An 18,729-nucleotide genomic window follows, 5' to 3' on the forward strand; every position below is an offset into this window, starting at 1 on the left:
GGACTAACTCTGCTGGGGGCAGGGGTGTGGTCACAGCACGGGGGTGGGGGGGTGGGATCTTGGGATTGGCAAGTGAGCGGTCACCTCCATCTCCCTCGGGCTATGTTTTTGGAGTCGGCTCACCCTGAGCAATCCCTGAGGGTCACTAGGCATAGAGGCGGGGGTGGGTGCGGTGCAGAGATGTGGGGGGAAGGAGTGGCGTTTGCAGAAGTCTGCTCCAAGGTGCGGTCTGCTCTGGCTGTGGCCCCCGTAGGTACCCAGGACCTGGCTGCAGCGAGGCCCTCAGGGAGTGGACGCTGGTCACCTGGCCTCAGACCACTGCCCCCAGCTGATAGTGGTGGCTTCCTGGGCCTGTCACTATCCCCCCTCCTCCCCTGACAGTCTTCTGAGCCTGCCGTCACCAAGATTACCAGGGATGTCCTCTCAAACACCATAGCCAGGGCCTGGACTCCTGAGAATAATGACAGCAATGGCTTCCAGTTAATGAGCCTTCCTGTGTACCAGGCCCATGAAACTCTGGGTGACAGGCAACATTGTCTCCATTTTACCTAGAAAATTCTTGAGGCTCAGTGTGGGTGAAACTTATCCCGTGGCTTGTGATGAATGGGCCCGAGCTCGCGACTGCACTCTGCCGACCACTTGGCCTTGTTCTACCTCCCGACTCTGCCTGCTCCGTCGCTGCTTCCACCCCTGCTGTGGCTGTGCCCCGAGCCCCAACCGGGACCCCTGACCATCCCTCTCACTCTGTCCCCCGCACTGCCCATTCCCTCTACGAGCGTCTATTCTCATTTCCAAGCCGAGGTTCCGTCCCTTTTCTGCACCTTTTCATGTCACTTTGGGGAGTTGCTTCACTTCTTTGAGCCTTAGTGTCCTCATCTACCAAACAGGGACGATAATACAATCTCGCACAGAGACACCACGGGCACCCAAGACAATGGAGGGTGAGGCCGGGACAGGCTCCAAGGGTCCAGTTCTTTCCTGGAGCTTGTTGGTGATCTCCTGTTCTTGGCTCCAGCTACCTCTGGAGACTCATCTCCTGTCTTTCATTGTGGCCTCAGGTTCACCATGTTGACCATGAGCTCTGCACCCACGCTGGGTCTCTTACCCGGCCACCCACTGTCCCGGGTTCCCAGGCTGGGGCTCCTTTTTGAACTTTCCTTCCCTTTATACTTCAAATGTACAAGGCCCCAAATTCTCTGGATTCTTCCTTCAAAATGCATCATAGACTTGCCCCCAGAATCCTCCTGCCCGCACCGTCACCTCCCGTCTGTCTGTCTTCCCCAGCTACGGGAGTCTGTCCCTTTCAGCTATTATTTTGCACAGGGAAGCTTGGGCAGGCCTGCGGCACCACAGACACCAGCAGTGGCTTTCTTCCTCCTTCCACTGGACCATGAGGCTCCCTTGGCTCTCCGGGCTCCCCGCGGCCCATGCCGTCCTTCCCAACTTACTCCCCTTCTTCGGCCGCAGGCGGCCCCTACTGCGCCCAGGACACCTGCCCCTCCTGCAGCATGGATTTGCTCACGTAACTTCTTCCCCCCGGAGGGCCCTCCCCTGGCTCTGGGATGGGGGACCCAGGGACAGACAGCGTTGGCTAGTCCGGTCAGTCACAGGCTCCCTCTGTTTGGCCCGTGGGGTGCCTAGGAAGGCAGATGAGGAGGAGAGGGCCACATACCAGGATGACAGGAAGAAGACAAAGAAGGGGATGGACACGGTTAACTGCAGCCAGCGCCACTGGGGGATAGCGTAGGCCAGGCCGGGCAGGATAAACTGGCCAATGGTGTAGCAGTAGCCAGTTGCTGTCGACACGAGGGCCCGCATCCGGGTGGGCACCCACTCCACGCCTGCGGGAAGAGCCCAAGGACAAGATTAGGGTCCTGCTAGGCCCCAGGTACCTCCTTGTCAAGGGGCACAAGCTCCTCCCTCCCCGTGGTGACTCAGTCTGATCCCGATCCTAGGGGTCCATCGTCCCCATTTTACAGAAGCTGCAGCTGAGGCTCCAGGAGGTAGGACTCAACCCAGGTCTGTCTACTCCCAAACCCATGCTCTTGACTACTGCTTCTCCAGCGGCAAGTGACTTCCTTTGTTTTGCCTCAGTTTCCTCATCCGTAAAATGGGGATAATAGTATCACTCACAAGTACAGACTGAATGAGACTGTGTACCTGGCAGAGTGCCAGGCCCAAGGTAAGGCCTCGGTATTGACAGCTGCTATTATTATGCTTGTTTTCACTGTCACGTTCAGAGGGGGCCTCTGAGGTCCTGAGAAGGCAGCACCTTAATAAAGGTCACAGGGAGCCTGTGGCTGAACCATGCCCAGACCCCACTCTCTTCTGGTTTCTGGCGGGTGCTCCCCAAAACCCGGCTCCCTGCCCTCCTGCGGCTCACTCAAGATGATGGTGCTCAGGGTGATGCCTGAGATGCCAAAGCCACATAGGAAGCGGAAGATGAAGTAGACGGTGAGGGAGGGGCTGAAGGCTGCAGCGGAGCCGCTGGTTGCCAGCAGCAGGTAGCTGCCGGTCAGGATGGGCCTGCGGCCAAACCTGCAGCTCGAGGGAGAGGAGGGGCCAGGTTAGCCCCTGTGGCCTGCCAAGGCCAGTGACTCTGCAGGCTCTGGGGCAAAGGGCTGGACTTGAGTTCCCTCGCCCACTGCCCTGTGGGGCATATACCTCCCTCCCCAGACAGAGCGCTTCTGGTAATTGCTATTTTTTGACAAGTTTGCAATTAGAAGTTTGAGTTAATGAGTGATCCCTGCTACATCCACCCCCAGCTTAGCTGTCTGAGCAGGGGTCACCCGTCTCTAAGCAGTCCATCCAGCCTGCCTCCAGCTCCACACAGCCGCTCTTCTGTGTCTGAAAACCTGCAGGCTTTTCCCTCGGGGTCTGGGGAAAGGGCTTTGGGGTGGAGAGAAGGCTATGGCCTACGAAGTGAGTGGGCTTGGCCAAGGCACACAGCAAGGGCCATCCCACCCACCTCCCCCGGCTCTTTGCTTCTTTGGGGGTGCATGGGTGGAGCAGGGTGGGGAGGGGTTGTCTCCACGGGCTGTGCCCTTGCATCTCACCTGTCAGACAGGTCTCCCAGCACGAGCCCTCCAATCAGTATGCCCGCCATGAAGATAGACTGGGCCATCTCCTTCATTTTGTTGGAATTGCACACCAAGTCCCACTGCACAAAAGAAAGGTAGGGCCAGCCGGGCTCAGCACAGACCAGCCTGCTCAGCCTTGCTTAGACTGTGCCTTCACACACTTGGCCTTGTCCCTGTTCCCTGTCCCAGCATCCTGAGCACAATTTCCTCCCAAGCATAATTTCCTCTCTTTTTTCTTTGGAGACGGAGTCTGGCTCTGTCACTCAGGCTAGAGGGCAGTGGTATCATCATAGCTCACTGCAACCTCAAACTCCTGGGCTCAAGTGATCATCCTGCCTCAGCCTCCTGAGTAGCTGGGACTGCAAGAGCATGCCACCACACTCAGCTAATTTTTTCTATTTTTTGTGGAGACGGGGTCTTGCTCTTGCTCAGGCTAGTGTGGAACTCCAGACCTCAAGCAATCGATCCTCCCGTCTTGGCCTCCCAGAGTGCTAGGATTACAGGTGTGAGCCACTGCGCCTGGCCACCATTTCCTCTTTCAACCTGGCCCAGGGCCCACTGGGTCCAACTGTGGCTCTCTGAGTCCCTGACCTGCACCCCTCAAGCATACGTGGCCTGTTGTATGGCTTACAAAGTGCTCAGTGGCCACGTCAGGTCTGGCCTCAGCCTCCTCCCTCTTCCCCTCTGAGCTTGCCTGCGGCCCTGTGGCTCCCTGCTTGCCTCCTTCCTGAGGCCAGTCCCTCTGTCTGCACCCTGACTGCACCCTCTCTCCTCCACAGGGCAGTTTACTCCGCAGTTGCCACCTCCCTCCGCCCTCCAGGCTCTTTCTCACTCTCTCCCGAGGCCTCCTCACCGGCACCGGATGTGTTCAACTCTCCATCTCTCCTTTCCACACTCACTCCATTTCTCCTTTCCCTTCAAGGCCAGAGCTCTCGAAGGAGGAGCCACACTTGCTGTCACCCCCTCCTCATCTCCCACTGGATTCTCAGTTCTGCCCCCACCCATCCACACGCTCACCAAAGCCACCGAAGGCTTCTGTTTCACCGCAACACGGAACCTCCTGCATCCTGCCCGGCTTGACCTCTCCCTCCGCCCAGTCTTCCTCCCACCATTCCACGCTCCTCCCTCTCCTCCGTGGGCTCCTCTCTCTCTGCCTGTGCCTTGGAGCCTCCCCAGAGCTCTTTCTGGATCTTCCTCTCTGTCCTCTATCCTAGGCGATCCTTCCGTTCCCATGGCTTCAATTGCTATTTTATGCTGAAGATTCCAAATCCTTATCTCCAGCCCAAACTCTCTCCTGGCCCCTGGGCCAGTCGATTCTGCAGCCCCCTTAAAATGCCACCTGGTGACGTCACACGGGCATCTCAGACTCAGTGGGACTTGTCAATCCACTCCTCGTTAAGGTCTCAATCTCAGTGACTAGTTACCCTCTCTTTTTTAATTTTAATTTTAAAAAGCTTATGTTATTTCGAACTGGTAAGTCATAGCTATATTACACGTATGGAGAACACACTATGCTATGCATATGCAATGTGGAGCGATTAAATCAAGCTAATTGAACACATCCCTCACCTCACTTGCCCAAAATTTTTTGTAGTGATAGATTTGAAAGTTCCTCTCTTAGATATTTTGAAATATATGATACATTATTATTGACTATAGCCACCCTGCTGCATGATGGGTCTCAGAACATATTCTTCCTGTCTAGCTGGAACTTTGTACCCTTTGACCAGGAATCCTCCGTCCCGTCGCTCCAGCCCCCTCGCCCGCAGCCACTGGGGACCATCAACCTACTCTCTACTTCCACAAAGTCAACTTCTTCAAGATTCCAAGATGCGCGAGATCTACATCCATGAGATCACGCTGGTAACCCTCTTGACTCCTCCCTCCCTCTCCCATGACCCGGTCACTGGATCCTCAAGTTTCTAACTTTTTTATATTTCTGGAATCTGGATTCTTCTATTTCCACTACAACTGTCTCAGTGTGGGCCTCATTCTCTTGCACTTGGATTAATAATGACAGCCGATATTTATTGAGGGCTTTCTAGGTATCAGGCACTGTTCTAAGCTCTTTCTGTGTTTTAACTTCTTTAATCCTCACAACAACTTTATTATTTAGGTGCTAACATCACCTCCATTTTACAGATGAGGAAACTGAGGCCCAGAGGAGATTACTACAACAACATTCTGACAGGTCTCCTGACTTCCGTCTCATCCCCTCCTATCCATTCTTGCCCTGATAACCCTAACAGCTTTCTAAAACACTGCCCAAATCAGGCTCCTTCCTGTCTTGCCCAAAGCATTCATTGACTTCCTCTTGCCCTTTGGGTAAACACAGATTTATATGACCCTCCATGCTCTGGCTCCTGTCTACCTGTCTGGCCTAATCTCCTGCTAATCCCCAACATGCACCCTTTGCTCCAGCCACCCTGAATTACTTGTGTAATGAAGTGGAGAATTTAATTCACTAGAAATGCCTCACAAGAATGTTTTGAAAGTAAAACATTCCAAAAGGGGAAGAACCGCACATCCCAGGGAACTTTTTTCCACACTCCTCAGCTGGAAGTGAAGGGAGACAGGGGTTGATAGGATTCCAGGTTCTCCAGCTGTCTCAGTAGCCCGGCATGGCCAGCAAACATGGCGGTCCCTTCTAGCTGGGAAGGAGGCCTACATGGTATGCAGATGGCTTGGGGGAGGGAAAAAGGTAAAAGAGGAAGTAAGGGGGTGTGAGGAGGAATTTGCCAGTGGGTGTCTAGAGTGACTTCCAGTGCTTGTAGCATGCTGCATAAAGATCCTTTAGGAAAAACTAAAGGAAAGATCTACTGTTTACCTAAATTCGTTCTCCCCTTCCTCCATAGTAAATAGCATATTTCCCAAGTGACCTTGTAGCTGGGTAGGGCCATGTGGTTCTTGACAGTGGAAAGGGAGTAGAAGAGATGTATGTTACTTCCATCTCATTTGCTTAAGAGGAAATCCCTGGCCTGGACTTACATGCCTTCTTCCTCCCTGTTGGCTGGGCATGGTGCCAAGTAGAACAACTCTGGAAGCCGAGTGTTGAAGATGGCAGAGCTGCTGTCAGTCTGGGTCCCTGAATGACCCTATGGAGCAGAGCCACCCATCAGCCTGAAATGCTACTCAGCTTGGAACTGTTACATGAGAAAGAGAAACACTTCTATCTTCTTCAAGCCATGAATTATTGTTGACTCTTTTGTTATAGCATCCTAACCTATCCTGATACAGCCCATGATAAGTTGCAAACGGAAATTAGATTTTTATCCCAATCTTCATGACATTTAGTGCTTTAAGAAATCAAGCATCTGTTTGGATCATGAGAAGGTCAATGTCAGACCTGCTTGGATTAGTTTAAGGCTGCTGCCCTGCTCCACTGAGACCAGATCTTCTGGGTCTTTTGTTTCTTTCTACCATGGAACTTGTGATCATGTATGCTTTAGAATAACTGTCACATGCCAGTTTCTAAGAGAAAATTGAACAATTTACAAAAAATGTCATTCCTGGAATGAACTTTGGGTCATGTTGAGAACATGCCCAATCCTTACAATGGCCTAGGAGGCTCTGTAGGATCTGCTCCCATCTTTATCCCTATTTCCTCTCTGCTCTCACCTGCTACTGCTCTCTCCCTCCCAGACTCTACTCTTGCTGAATTGATCATCTTGTTCCATACACATGTCAGGTGTGCCCCTACTTCATGTCTTTGCTCAAATGTTATCTTCTCAATGAGACTGTCCTTGACCCCGCTATATTCACAACTACAATCCTCAGTAGTGTCCATCTTTCTACTCTATTTAACGTTTTCTATAGCACTTATGCCATCGGACATACTGCATCTTTTCCACTTTTTTGCTTACTGCATGTTTCTCCCCCAAGAATGTCAGTTTGATGAGGGTAAGGCCTTTAGTCTATTTTGTTCACTACCGTACTTTCAATGCCTAGAACAGTGCCTGACACATAGTAGGCACTCAACAAATACCTGTGGAATTGAATGAGTGAACATGTCATAGAAAGAATAGAGGGGTGGCAAGCCTTAGAAGTTACAGATATGCCAATGTCTAAATGTCCACACTCCAAATGCTATGTGGAGAACCCCCTCACTTCCCCAGAATGAATGCGTATCAGGATGGATCATGGCTAGGCTGCATGTAATGAATATATCACCATGTGTCAGCAAGGAGAGAAGCGTTCTTCCTTCACAATCAGACTGGAAAACCTTCTATGGAAAATTGTCTACTGGAGGATTACCATCCTTCAGTGAAGTCTGGAAGCTCCAAAAGAGGAGTGCTTTGTGGTTAAATATTTAAGAAGAATTGGACTTCAATGGCAATCTAAAGTGCTTCCAGAGATTTCATGGTTAATGAAGCATATCAGAACTGATGACAAAAATGTGGCCATGGCTGCCTTGCAGATCAACACAAATCCAAGGGGCTCAGATCTGAGATGTACAACTATTATGGGTTGAACTGTGTTCCCCCAAAAGATATGTTGAAGTCCTAATCCCCAGTACCTCAGAATGTGACCTCATTTGGAAATAGTGTTGTAGATACAATTAGCTAAGTTATGATGAGGTCATACTGAAGTTGGGGGGCTTTGATCCACTATGACTAGTGTCCTTATAAGAAGAGAAGAGAGGGACATACAGGGAGGACACTATGTTACAATGGACAGAGGCAGAGGTTGGAGTGATGCGTCCAAAAGCCAAGGAATGCCAAAGACTGCTACCAAGCAGCAGAAGCTGGAAGAGGCAAAGAGGGATTCTTCCCTAGAGCCTTGAGAGAGGACTGATACCTTGATTTTGGACTTCTAACCTCCGGATCTGTGAGACAATAAAATCTCTGTTGTTTTAAGCCACCCTATTTGTGACAGTTTGTTGTGGAAGCCCTAACAAATGGATCGCTGCCTGCTTCCTGTGTATCTGAGTATCTGCTGATTTGGTAGGCAGTGACGGGAAAAGGACTGGGAATAGAATGGTGTGGCAGTCCAGGAACCAGATGTAGCGCAAATGGGAGAGGTTTGCGAAGGCATCCTGGATTTTCTGTACAGAGGAAGATATACAGGGAGAATTTGCACTAGTGATTCCACAAAAGCTTCATGCTATTGCATTCTTCTTTTCTTTTGCACTTGTCATGATCCCCTTATTCTAATAATGTTGCCAGCCCTTCAAAACTCACATCGAGATCATCTTTTTGGAGTGCCAGGAACTTGTTTTCTGGTTGCCTGGCACAAGCAGGTGGTGGATAAATATTTGGGAAATGGATAAATGGAAGAGAAGCACATCTAGACGCCCAGTGCAGGGAAGGGTGAGGTGTCCCTCATTTCTTCTTCCACTCCCAGCATCCTGCTGTTACCTCTAACAGGGCACCTATTACACAGCATTCTAGCTGCTTATTTACTTGTTTTTCTCTCCTGTATCCTGTAACTTCACTGAGGACAGAGAGCATTTCATTTGACTTTTTTTTTTTTTTATGTCTAGCAGCTAGCAGAGTAGTCAGTACATAATAAATGTTAATGTTTGTTCAGTGAATAATTAATGAGTGAATAGGGCTGGGGCCATTATCACTGATGAGACCCACAGCGGGAAAGGCAACCTGCTGGTTGGAGGGAGCCAATCACTCAGCTTCCTGGTGCTTGTATTTAGCCCTTGGCATGGCCTTGTCTGATATTTCCCATCGACTTTTGGCAACTCCACATAGTTTTTTTTTTTTTTCTTTTGAGACAGAGTCTTGCTCTATTGCCCGGGTCAGAGTGCAGTGGTGTCAGCATAGTTCACAGCAACCTCAAACTCCTGGGCTCAAGTGATCCTCCTGCCTCAGCCTCCCAAGTAGCTGGGACTACAGGTGTGCATGCCACCATGCCCGGCTACTTTTTCTATTTTTAGTAGAGACGGGGTCTTGCTCTTGCTCAGGCTGGTCTTGAACTCCTGAGCTCAAGTGATCCTCCCACCTCACCTCCCATACACACAGTGTTATTGTTCCCAGTATTCTAGTCTAGAGTTCTTGGTTTTCTTTTTTCTTTCTTGGAGTATAACAGCCCCAAGGGAGCTGGGTTCTGGCAGGGAAGAACAGTAAGCTCACTGCCGTGACTTTCTGTGTGGGCTGGTGCTCCAGGAAGGTGGCAGGGAAGAAAGAGAGAAGGGTGACTATGCCCAGGAGGAAGCTTTGCAAGTAATGCCATAGTAGCCTATGACATAGGGACCTTATTATGTCCATTTTACAGACAAAGAATCTGAGGCTCAGAGGGTCAGCTGGGTTCATTTCAAGATGGAGACTCAAGCTCAGGTCTGCTGGACCTGGATGGCTCTTGACCGTGACTGCAGCTCCCTGATGTCCCACTGTGTGCTTCGCTCTGAGCCCCAGGCTGCCAGAGGAAAGGCACAACACATGGGGCCTATTGCTGTGAGCCACGGTAGGACACCGTAACCCAGGACAGGCTGGGATTGTGGTTGAGGAGGCAGTCAAGGTCGGAGCCAGGTGGGTTAGTCTGATGGCAGTCCAAAGTGTGAGTGGCAAGAAGCAAGGCCAGGAGGCACCCTCAGAGGGGAAATCTGGGCGGGTCACAGAAGGCCAGGGCGAGCCATTCGTGATTAAGATCATCACTGGCAGGATGGGATCCCTGCTGTGTGTGGGGGAACTGACTCTGCACACACGGTCCCTACCCCCTAGAGCAGGGACAAGGAAACTGCCTGCTCTAGCTTGAGAGCCTTTTGTTGCTGGGTCAGGCCTTGGGGAGAATGGCTGTTGCATTCCTGGAGCCCTGAGGGAGGGGACGAACTAGGTATCTCGGGGAGCATCAAAAGGACACAAGTCTCCAGCTCTGCCACTTAGGAGCTGTGTGTTTCTGGGCCAGTTACTTAACGTCTCATTGGCTCAGTCTCCTCATCAGTACCTACAGGTAACCAGTACCTGCTTCTCTGGATTGGAAATGATGTAAGGATTAACCAGCACCCAGCTCTATACCTGGCAAACAATGGGCACCCAGTTCATGACAGCTGTTTCATTATTATTGTCACATGTAATTGTAAGGCCTGCTCACAGGGACATGTGATGCAGTTTTGAAAAGGCATGGACTCTGGAGTCAGGACCCCTGACCTTCCTTCTAGAAAAGCTTGACTCACCATCATGTCTGGGAAGGCCACCTTCTGGATATGAGCCCAGTGTGTTCCTCTGAAAAACGGGATAGTAGTGCCTCATTCACTGGGGCAGGTGAGAAGAAATGCAAAGCACCAGCCCAGGGCCCTGCCTGCAGTAGGTGATCACTGAGTGAGTTCCTGACCCTGGAGAGTCCACAGAATGGCCCCAGGCCCCCTCTGTGCACCTGATCAGGGGCTTTCTAGGTGAAAAAAGTGGCTGGGGTGGGGCTGTCAGGCCCTGCCCAGGAGTCAGACTAGAGGCTTGAAGGAGACGGTGGAGCAGGGGCCTGGGCAGGGCTGAGGGTGGCGAGTGGGATGTGAAGCGGGAGTGCGCTGGGGCTGAGAGATGCACGAGTGGGCCAGGAGCTGGGCAGCCTGGGGACCTGGGGATGGGGATGGAGGAAGGTCGGAGGGGGCTGGCCGGAGACCTGGCAGAGGCACCTCCCCACCGAGGAGCCTTGCTCCTGGGAGGCCCCACTGGGCAGGTTCCTGCTTTTCCAGCAGCTGACCCGGGGCCTCCAGGGACTTATGTGGGTGGGGGGACAAGCTTCTTATGGCCCTGGAGATGGGACAGGGAGGCCCAAGGCCCAGAGAGGAAGCCCAGGGGCCTTAGAGAGATGGGCCTTCCTCATCCAGGGCCAGGCCCAGGCCCAGGCCCCCAGGTCTGAGGCTCAGTGGTGTGAGCTGTGGGCTACGCGCCTCTCTAGGGAGCCCAGCACCCAGAAGCCACGCTCCCTGCTTCCCAGACTTAAAAGAAAGTGCTTTGTTTCCTCTTAATGTCCTAGTAAAGCTCATTCTGAAAAATCCCAACCCTGTCTCTGCTACACCAAGAGAAAGGAATTTGTGGTAGCCACTGCCAGGAAAGCTTAGGGGATCAGAAATGGGAGGGAGGCTGCCCTCCGTTCCTGTCCGAACCCAGAGCCAGCTGGCCTGCTGCGCCAACTCAGCCCTCCCACCCTCACGCCCCCTCCAGGAGGCAACCCCCACTCTACAGATGCGGGGACTGAAGCAGGAGTGGGGAGGTGACTCTCCAGGTCGCTGGCTGTGGGGGTGGAGCTGGATCTGAGCAGCACAGAGGGGCCAGGTGGGGGCCGGGAGGGTGGCAGAGTCTGGGAGCCTGGGTAAGACAGGAAGAGCTGTGAGAGCTGACTCCCATTGTACTAGGGGGTCCCTGGACTCTTCTGGTGGGGACTAACTTTCTAGTTCTCAGACATGCCTCTTAACAACAGTAACAACAACAGCAGCCGCTAGCACGAACTGAACCCGGGCTGGTGCGGAGTGCTGCGCTTGCACTATCTCCTTAACCCTCACACTTGCTTTCTTAGCCCTTTTGACGGATGAGGAAACTGACACACCCAGGAATTGCGACACTCCTAATAACTGGCAGAGTCAGGATGTGAACTCTGGTCGTAGGACTCTAGTTCACGATCCCACGCTGTCTGTTTGCCTCCACAGCTGCGGTCACCTGGACCAACCTCGCTCACTGCCAAATACCCCTGCCTCCCTCACCACCTCCCGCCCCACCCAGAGCCAGCACATCCAGTCCTCTGCCTCTGTGCTAGAGACCCACCTACCCATAGGTGGTCCAGCCACTGCTCTGCCTCTACCACATGGGGGCCAGAACCCCACCCCGCCCCACCCAAGCAGATGGAGCCTAGATTTGCCATGGCTGAACCACAAACAGAGCAACCAGAGGGCTCTGCCCTTGCCGTGCCCAGCTACTGATGCTTCAGTGACTGGGCGGGGACCCCTCCTATGAATTCTCACAGCTGAGGGTCCTCAGGGAGCAGCCCTGACCTGGAGAAGGGTGCAGTAGAACCCTGAGGCCTGGTGACCCCTGCGTCTTGCTGGATTGGAGATGCACACTGTCCTAGTCACTGGCGTGATGACTGGGAGCTCAGCTGGCACAAGCGTGAACTGATGCTGGCCTGGGTACCAGGCCTGCAGCCTCTGCGCTTGGCCAGGCCCCCCGCCGGGTCGCCTGAGGCATGTCCTGGAGCACAAGCTGCTTCCAGCGGTCAGCAGTGTCTCTGTCCCTCTCGTCCCTCCCGTGAAGCTCTGAGAGGGCATGTCCTTCATTCAGCATCGACCGAGCACTTGCCATGTACCTAGTCCTGTCACGACAGAGACGGGTGGGAGAGACACGGCACCTGCCCCAGGGGAGCTGCCGAAAGCGGGAAGGAGCATCTGTGCACAGCACCCCCGCGACACCCTCCGCGGGGCAGCAGGGCGCACAGTCGGCCTCCCAGGTTGTGCAGGGGGGCTGTGCAGTCTCGAGGAGCAGGGGCTCTGGTGCCTGGGTACCTGGATGTGACTCCCCACTCCACCATGTACAAAATGTGATCCCCTGGGCCAGTGACTTGTCCCTCAGTTTCCTCATCTACAAAAATGCGCTAATAAAGGTGCTAACCTCAGAGGGTTGTTGTGAGGATTAACTGGGTTCATATGCGCGATGTGCTTAGAACCATCTGGCACATGGCGAGCACGGAAGAGATGTTCGCAACGATTACTATTTCATTGTTCCCTATGGGATTTTTGTTTCTTTGGCTGCGTTCCATGTTTTTGGAGGATGTGGATGGTGGCTTTTACTCCTCTTTGTCATCCCAGGCCCCAGATGCACAGCAAGTCACCCAGACACTTGGACACTGACTTCTGGGTGTTGAGGCATCTTCGGCTCCCTCCATCCCTCACTTCTCACATTACTGTTACATTCAGTTACCAGACCTCACGGATTCCAACTCCCTGATCTCTCTGGTGTCTATTCCGACTGTCCCTTCTATCTGTCCTGAATCCCTGTGCAACTGGCAGACGGGCCTCCCTGCTGCCGTACTGTCTACAGGCCACTCTCTGCCAGGCAGTCCGAGTGATGGTCCTTAGAAGGTCATCTGAGCTGGCCACTCTCCTGCTTAACACCAGCACATTCAATGGCTCCTCACTGCCTCAGACAGGGCCTCAGCATCCAAGCCAGGCCCTCCTGCTGTCCTCTCCAGCCCCACGTCCGGGGCTTCCATACCCCACTGCTGGGCCAGCCATCCCCTGGCACCTGCAATCCTGATTGTTCTGCTCTCTTCGTGCTTCTGTTACTTTGCATTTGGCCCCCTCCTCCCACACTGTTCTTTTGCCTGCAGCGCGCTTGCCCACTTCCACCTGCTCCGTAGCTCACACCTCTCCTTTGCACTGAGCAGGCACTGCGACCCCAGTAAGCCCTCCTCAGCACCTGCTCCGGGCTGGCGCGATACCCCTCCTCTGGGCTCTCGGAGCATCCTCATTCATTCTGTGCCCGGCACTATTCTAGGTGCTTGGGACACTGCAGTGACACCGCAAAGCAGCGGAAAACCTCTGCCCCGGGGAACTTGCGTGACCCACCAAACTGCCCACCGTTCTCGAGGGGTGGGTCTGTGTCCTCACGAGAGGTGAAGCCCTGGAGGGCGGGTGGGGCTGGTGGGCTCTTCCACTCTGCGTCCTCAGCGTAATGCATTGGATAGCAGTAAATGCGTGGGTGCACTATGCTTGACGCTGGGGAGAAACAGTGAACGCAGCAGGGAGGAGATACAGTCTAGGGACATGGGAGCAGCAAACACCATGTTTAGGAGCACAGCCCTGGAGGCAGGTGCCCGTGTTCAGGTCCTGAATCTGCCACGTACCAGTAGTGTGACTTTGAGCAAGCCACGTAACCTCTGTGTGCTGCGGTTTGCACACCTCACAGACGGGATCATAACACTAACACTGTATAGTGTTGTCAGGAAGGTTAGAAGTGTTAATATCCATAAGGTGCTTAGAACACAGTTAAGAGCTTCATATATAAATAAATATCCGTTAAACAAATGAGTCGCAATTACATAGACTCTGAACGCAGATAGTCCTAGCTTCAAATCCTGCCTCTGCCGGGGTCTAGCCATGTGAACCTGGGAAAGGCCTGGAACCGGCCAGGCCTCAGTTTCCCCCTCTGTGAACTGAGATAATAATACTTCCCGCCCAGAGGCTACATCTCATGGGCTTCCAGAAGCCCACACACATAGTGTGCCTGGCGCGGGCCTGACACCGGGTAGGGCTTTGCCGTGCAGATCCTCTCATGAGGCAAAAGCAGGATCCTGCCCTCGAGGGGCTCACAGCCCCCGAGGGAGAGTGAAAACATGGGTCTCTGCTCACTGCTCAGACGCCACCTCCTCCATGAAGCCTCCCTCCAATCAGTGGCTTCTCCCTCTTTTGAACTCTCATAAATATTTGTCTCCCTGTACCTCTTACGGGCTTTAGCTTTAAATTCCAGTTCCCAGACTAACCCTCTGTACTGGACAATCACCTCCCTTCTCTGGGTCTTAGTTTTTTGTTTTTCTTAAATCTATAAAGGGAGATAGAAATCAACTTCAACAGAGCATCATTGTCCGAACCAAACAAGGCAATGTCTACAAAGCACCAACATGTGCCTGGCAGCCAGTAGATATTCAATAAACGCCAATTCCCGTTTGCCATCTTCCTCCTATCATAGTCCCCTGACTGGCCTGTCCGTTCACCGACGAGTCCGACATGACTCAGTACACCGAAAGACGGCAGGTGCAAGTCAGCGCATCAGTGCAGGGATGAATGAATGGGAGGCGAACGCATGAAGAGCCGTGTGGGTGAGACGCTTTCTGGATCTGCTCAGGAGTGTTTCAACCCTCCACGCCATGAAGCCCCTCCCCACCATGCCCGCCCTTCCTGGGGCCTCTGCACAAGATGGAATTTCCCTCCTCTCCCTTGTTGCCTGGTTAACCCTTGCCCGATGCTCATATCTCAGCTCCGGAGTCGCTTCTTTAGGGAGGGTTCCTCCCATGCCCACCCGCCTCCACACCCAGCTCAGGGGTAGGTCACAGTCTAAGGTCACTCTGAAGTTGTAATTTTACACTGTGTGTTGTACGTTCATTAACTGGTGCTATCCCCACTAGGTGGTAGGCCCCCATGGGAACAGGGATGGTGCATTTTTCTATTCCCGGAGCTTAGCACTGTGCCTGTCACAGAACAGGCCCTCGCTAGCTCTTTGTAGAAGAAACGCTTGCACTCTGAGTGTGACGCAGCCACAGCTCTTGGCTGGTGTGCACCCGCACCCACACCCGTCCTCCTCGCCAGCCCAGTGGCCTGACCTGTGATCCTCGGCAGACCAGGCCCCCGCTCCTCTGCTGTCACAGATGATGCAGGGCGCATGGGGTGTCTGCTGTTAGCAGAGGGAGAGGGGCTACCCAGGCGTACCTCTATCACAATGGTGTCCCTGGTGCTGTTGTAGACCCAGCCGTCCAGGCATGGCTCAGTGGCTCTCTGGGTGTCGTTGGGCAGGGTGGCGTTGGGCGGATGTACAAAACGGAGACATGTCTCGGGCTTGCCATCCGGGCCCATGGGGAGCACCCAGGGCCCTGCGGAGGCATTGGGGGGTGGGCGACAGTGGTGGGCAGGGGTGGCGGCTGTGAAGATCTGCAGCAGGTTGTGGTTCGCCATGTTGAGGACTGGGATGCTTAGAATGGCCACATGCAGGAACTGGAAGCGGCCCATGCTGCCCACGCGGTCCAGGATCTCAGAGAAGGTCATGGCACTGGGGTGAGATGAGCTAGAGCTGTGGGCGAGGCACTGGGCCAGGGAGAGGGCTGCGTGTGAGTGTGTGATGTGTGGGCCTGTGGAGGGGTGCACAACCACACGTGGGAGGGTGGGCGCAAGCGTGTGGAACGGTGCATGTGTAAACGTGTAAAGGTATGCGTATCCACAGATTCATGTGTGGATGCACGAGGGTGTACCCAGCTGCATGGAGGGTCGCGGGTTCACAGGTGTGTATGTGTGTGTCTGGGTGTGTGGACACAGAGATGTCTACAGGTAAGTGCACATTTAGGCTGGAGCATAAGGGCAGAGCTGTGTGAGCTCAGGTGTGTGGCTGTGTGTGTGTGCCCGTGGGTGTGAGTATGTGTGTGCCCAGCTGCATGTATGGGGTAGTACAGGCCACAGAGCAGGGACCAAGGGATGTCTTGGATGTTGGCTACACGGGGTAGATGGCAGGGGTGGGTCGGATGGGGGGGCATTCCTGATTGCTCCAGGCAGACAAACAAGGTTAGCAGAGTTCGGGCTGCCTGCTGCGAAAGACCTCCCCCAGCCCAGAGCCTTCTGGCTGTTTCTGGGGCTGGGCCCACCATGCTAGGGTAGCAGAAAGAGCCCAAGCAGGTCTCAGAGGGCATTAGGGGCTTGGCCAGTCACAATGAGGAAGCACGGCCTGGCCTTGGGAGCTTCTCAGGAGTTCCTGGGTGCCTAGGCTGGGGGCCCTCCACCCCTCCTCACCTGGTGGCGGGGTCCGGGTCCGGTGGTGCTGGTGGTCAGTGTGGTTGAGGTCCTTGATCTGTCCTAGGGCCTGGCAGCTGCTGTAGTCGGGCAGCTCAGCTCCAACAAGCTGTGTTTGTGCCTCCCCCCAGGGGGGCTTATATAAGGCATAAGCTGTTTCTCGGGCTAATGTTTGACTTTCTTTTGAGGATTAATATCACCGGAAGGGAGAGTGCTGTGGACCCACCAAACCCAGCTCTCCTCAAAGGGCTGCCTCAGCCGGCGGGGGCAGGGCGGTGGGGGCCTGGCTGAGCCCAGCAGGGCTGTGGGCTGGACTGAGGAACAGGCAGCCGGGAGAGGCTCACATTATGGAGAGACTGGGAGGGGGTCTAGCCGGAGCCCTGAGGGTCCCTCTGAGGTGAGACTAGAAGTCCAAGACCCCAACTTCTAGCAGCCGACGTTAGGCTGGTTTAACCCCCATGGCAACCCTGTCACTAGTCTAACATTACAAATTAGGAGATGGAGGCAAAGAGAGGTTAAGTAACTTGCCCAGGGCAGGCATGGTGGCTCACACCTGTAATCTTAGCACTCTGGGAGGCCGAGGAGGCAGGATCACTCAAGGTCAGGAGTTCAAGACCAGCCTGAGCAAGAGAGAGACTCCATCTCTACTAAAAGTAGAAATAAATTAGCTGGACAACTAAAAATATATAGAAAAAATTAGCCGGGCATGGTGGCGCATGCCTGTAGTCCCAGCTACTCAGGAGGCTGAGGCAGATGGATCGCTTGAGCCCAGGAGTTTGAGGTTGCTGTGAGCAAGGCTGACACCATGGCACTATATCCCAGGCAACAGAGCAAGACTCTGTCTGGAAAAAAAAAAAAAAAAAGTAACTTGCCCACTGTCCCCCAGCCAGGAGGTGGCAGCACAGGGGCAGTGTGGCCGCAAGTCCACTTCCGTCCCTTAGAACCAACATTTTCCAAGAAATCCATGGAATGCTGTACTATATTGCGTCTCCCTTAGCAAAGTCACCTAGCCTGGTCTTCAACATCACCCCTGCCTGCCTTTAACTCTTTGTTTCTACCTCCAGGGACCCCTGGGAGCTGCCCCCTCCCACCTGCTGCGGGGGTCTATGGAGGCAACCCCTTAGGGCTCCCCTTCTTGGTTGGGGGCCTTCCCGTTCTCCTTCTGGGCCCCCTATGTACCAAGGTAGCATCCAGCCCCCAGGGCCCGGCCTGGGCTTCTCCCCCTGAAGTCTCCTCCAGCTGTCCCCTGACTGCAGGCAGGGTCAGCGGGTAAACCTGGGTCCAGCCTCTCCCCTCTGCTTCCCACCTGGGCCCCGCAGTTATTGATGTTCTGAGAGCGGCCCAAGGCAAGGCGATATCCGGAGTCATCAAAGGAAGATTAAATTATACTTCAAGCCAGCCAAGGGGTTGTTTTAGGAAGGTTTTCGACTGTGAGGCTTGCAGCAAGCTGGGCTGCCACCCTGAGGCCCCCGCGCCCCGCCCCCATTCTGGGCACTCTCCCTCTTGGAGGTTTTCTGGTTCCTAATTGGTCTGGGTTATCCATCTGGTCCTGTCCTAGAGGAATGTTGTTTAAAGGAGCCTGGTGACTTCCCCCTGAGCCTGCTGGCGTCGAGCCAGAGTATACATATCTAAGCTGTCCAGTCGGGGCAGCTGCATCCGGCAGCGCCCCTCTGCCCCTAATGGATGTGACTGGATTCATGATATCAGGAATTGTTTGATGCACTTGTTAAATGACCTCGGGCAAATCACCTTCCTCTGGGCCTCTTGCTTCTCTTCATTAGTTAAGTAGCTTTTTCAAAAAAAGCACCAGAAACCTTTTATTCCAACAATACACCGGGTTCGTAAGATCAATATATAAAGCAGGCTGAGTAGGGGAGGAGGTGGCCAGAAGAGTATCCTCCCTCCCCTCCCCCACGCCCTCAGTCCATCTGTCCTGTTGGTGTCCTGTGCCCTGGGCTGTCTGTGCCCACGGCATCTCCACCATGTTAAGGTCATTTCTTACATGCTGTGATGCTAAATTCAGTATGTTCAAATCAACTTTTTTTTAAAAGACACTGTGTATTTGGGAAATCTTACATGCTACATGCATTTTTAAATTTGGGATATGGAAATAAATTTTCTTTCTCTCCCTCTCCCTCCTTTCCTTCCTCCTCTGCCCTTCTCTCTTTCTTTTCATCTTTTGTCTAAACTCTCCCAGAGCCTCCTGTAAGCTGAGCTGGG

The 18,729-nt window shown here is 53.6% G+C and overlaps 1 protein-coding gene across 3 annotated transcripts in view; it reads right to left on the reverse strand.

Moving 5' to 3' along the window:
* SLC22A8 (solute carrier family 22 (organic anion transporter), member 8) overlaps positions 1-16,626 on the reverse strand; it is a 20,489-nt gene extending 3,863 nt beyond the window's left edge. The window contains exons 1-5 of one of the 3 annotated variants that reach the window (XM_012665322.1): positions 16,510-16,626; positions 15,442-15,799; positions 3,057-3,160; positions 2,384-2,538; positions 1,673-1,841 (exon numbers count right to left, since the gene is read on the reverse strand). In XM_012665322.1, coding sequence (XP_012520776.1) covers positions 1,673-1,841; positions 2,384-2,538; positions 3,057-3,160; positions 15,442-15,774 — 761 coding nt within the window. In that variant the 5' untranslated portion in view covers positions 15,775-15,799; positions 16,510-16,626. The remainder of the gene's footprint in view (positions 1-1,672; positions 1,842-2,383; positions 2,539-3,056; positions 3,161-15,441; positions 15,800-16,509) is intronic. The other 2 variants (XM_012665323.1, XM_012665324.1) reach the window with 2 other exon arrangements.
* Between the last annotated feature and the right edge of the window lie 2,103 nt (positions 16,627-18,729).

This window comes from Propithecus coquereli, unplaced genomic scaffold, assembly GCF_000956105.1.
Source record: "Propithecus coquereli isolate 6110/MARCELLA unplaced genomic scaffold, Pcoq_1.0 Scaffold120, whole genome shotgun sequence".
NCBI lineage: Eukaryota > Metazoa > Chordata > Mammalia > Primates > Indriidae > Propithecus > Propithecus coquereli.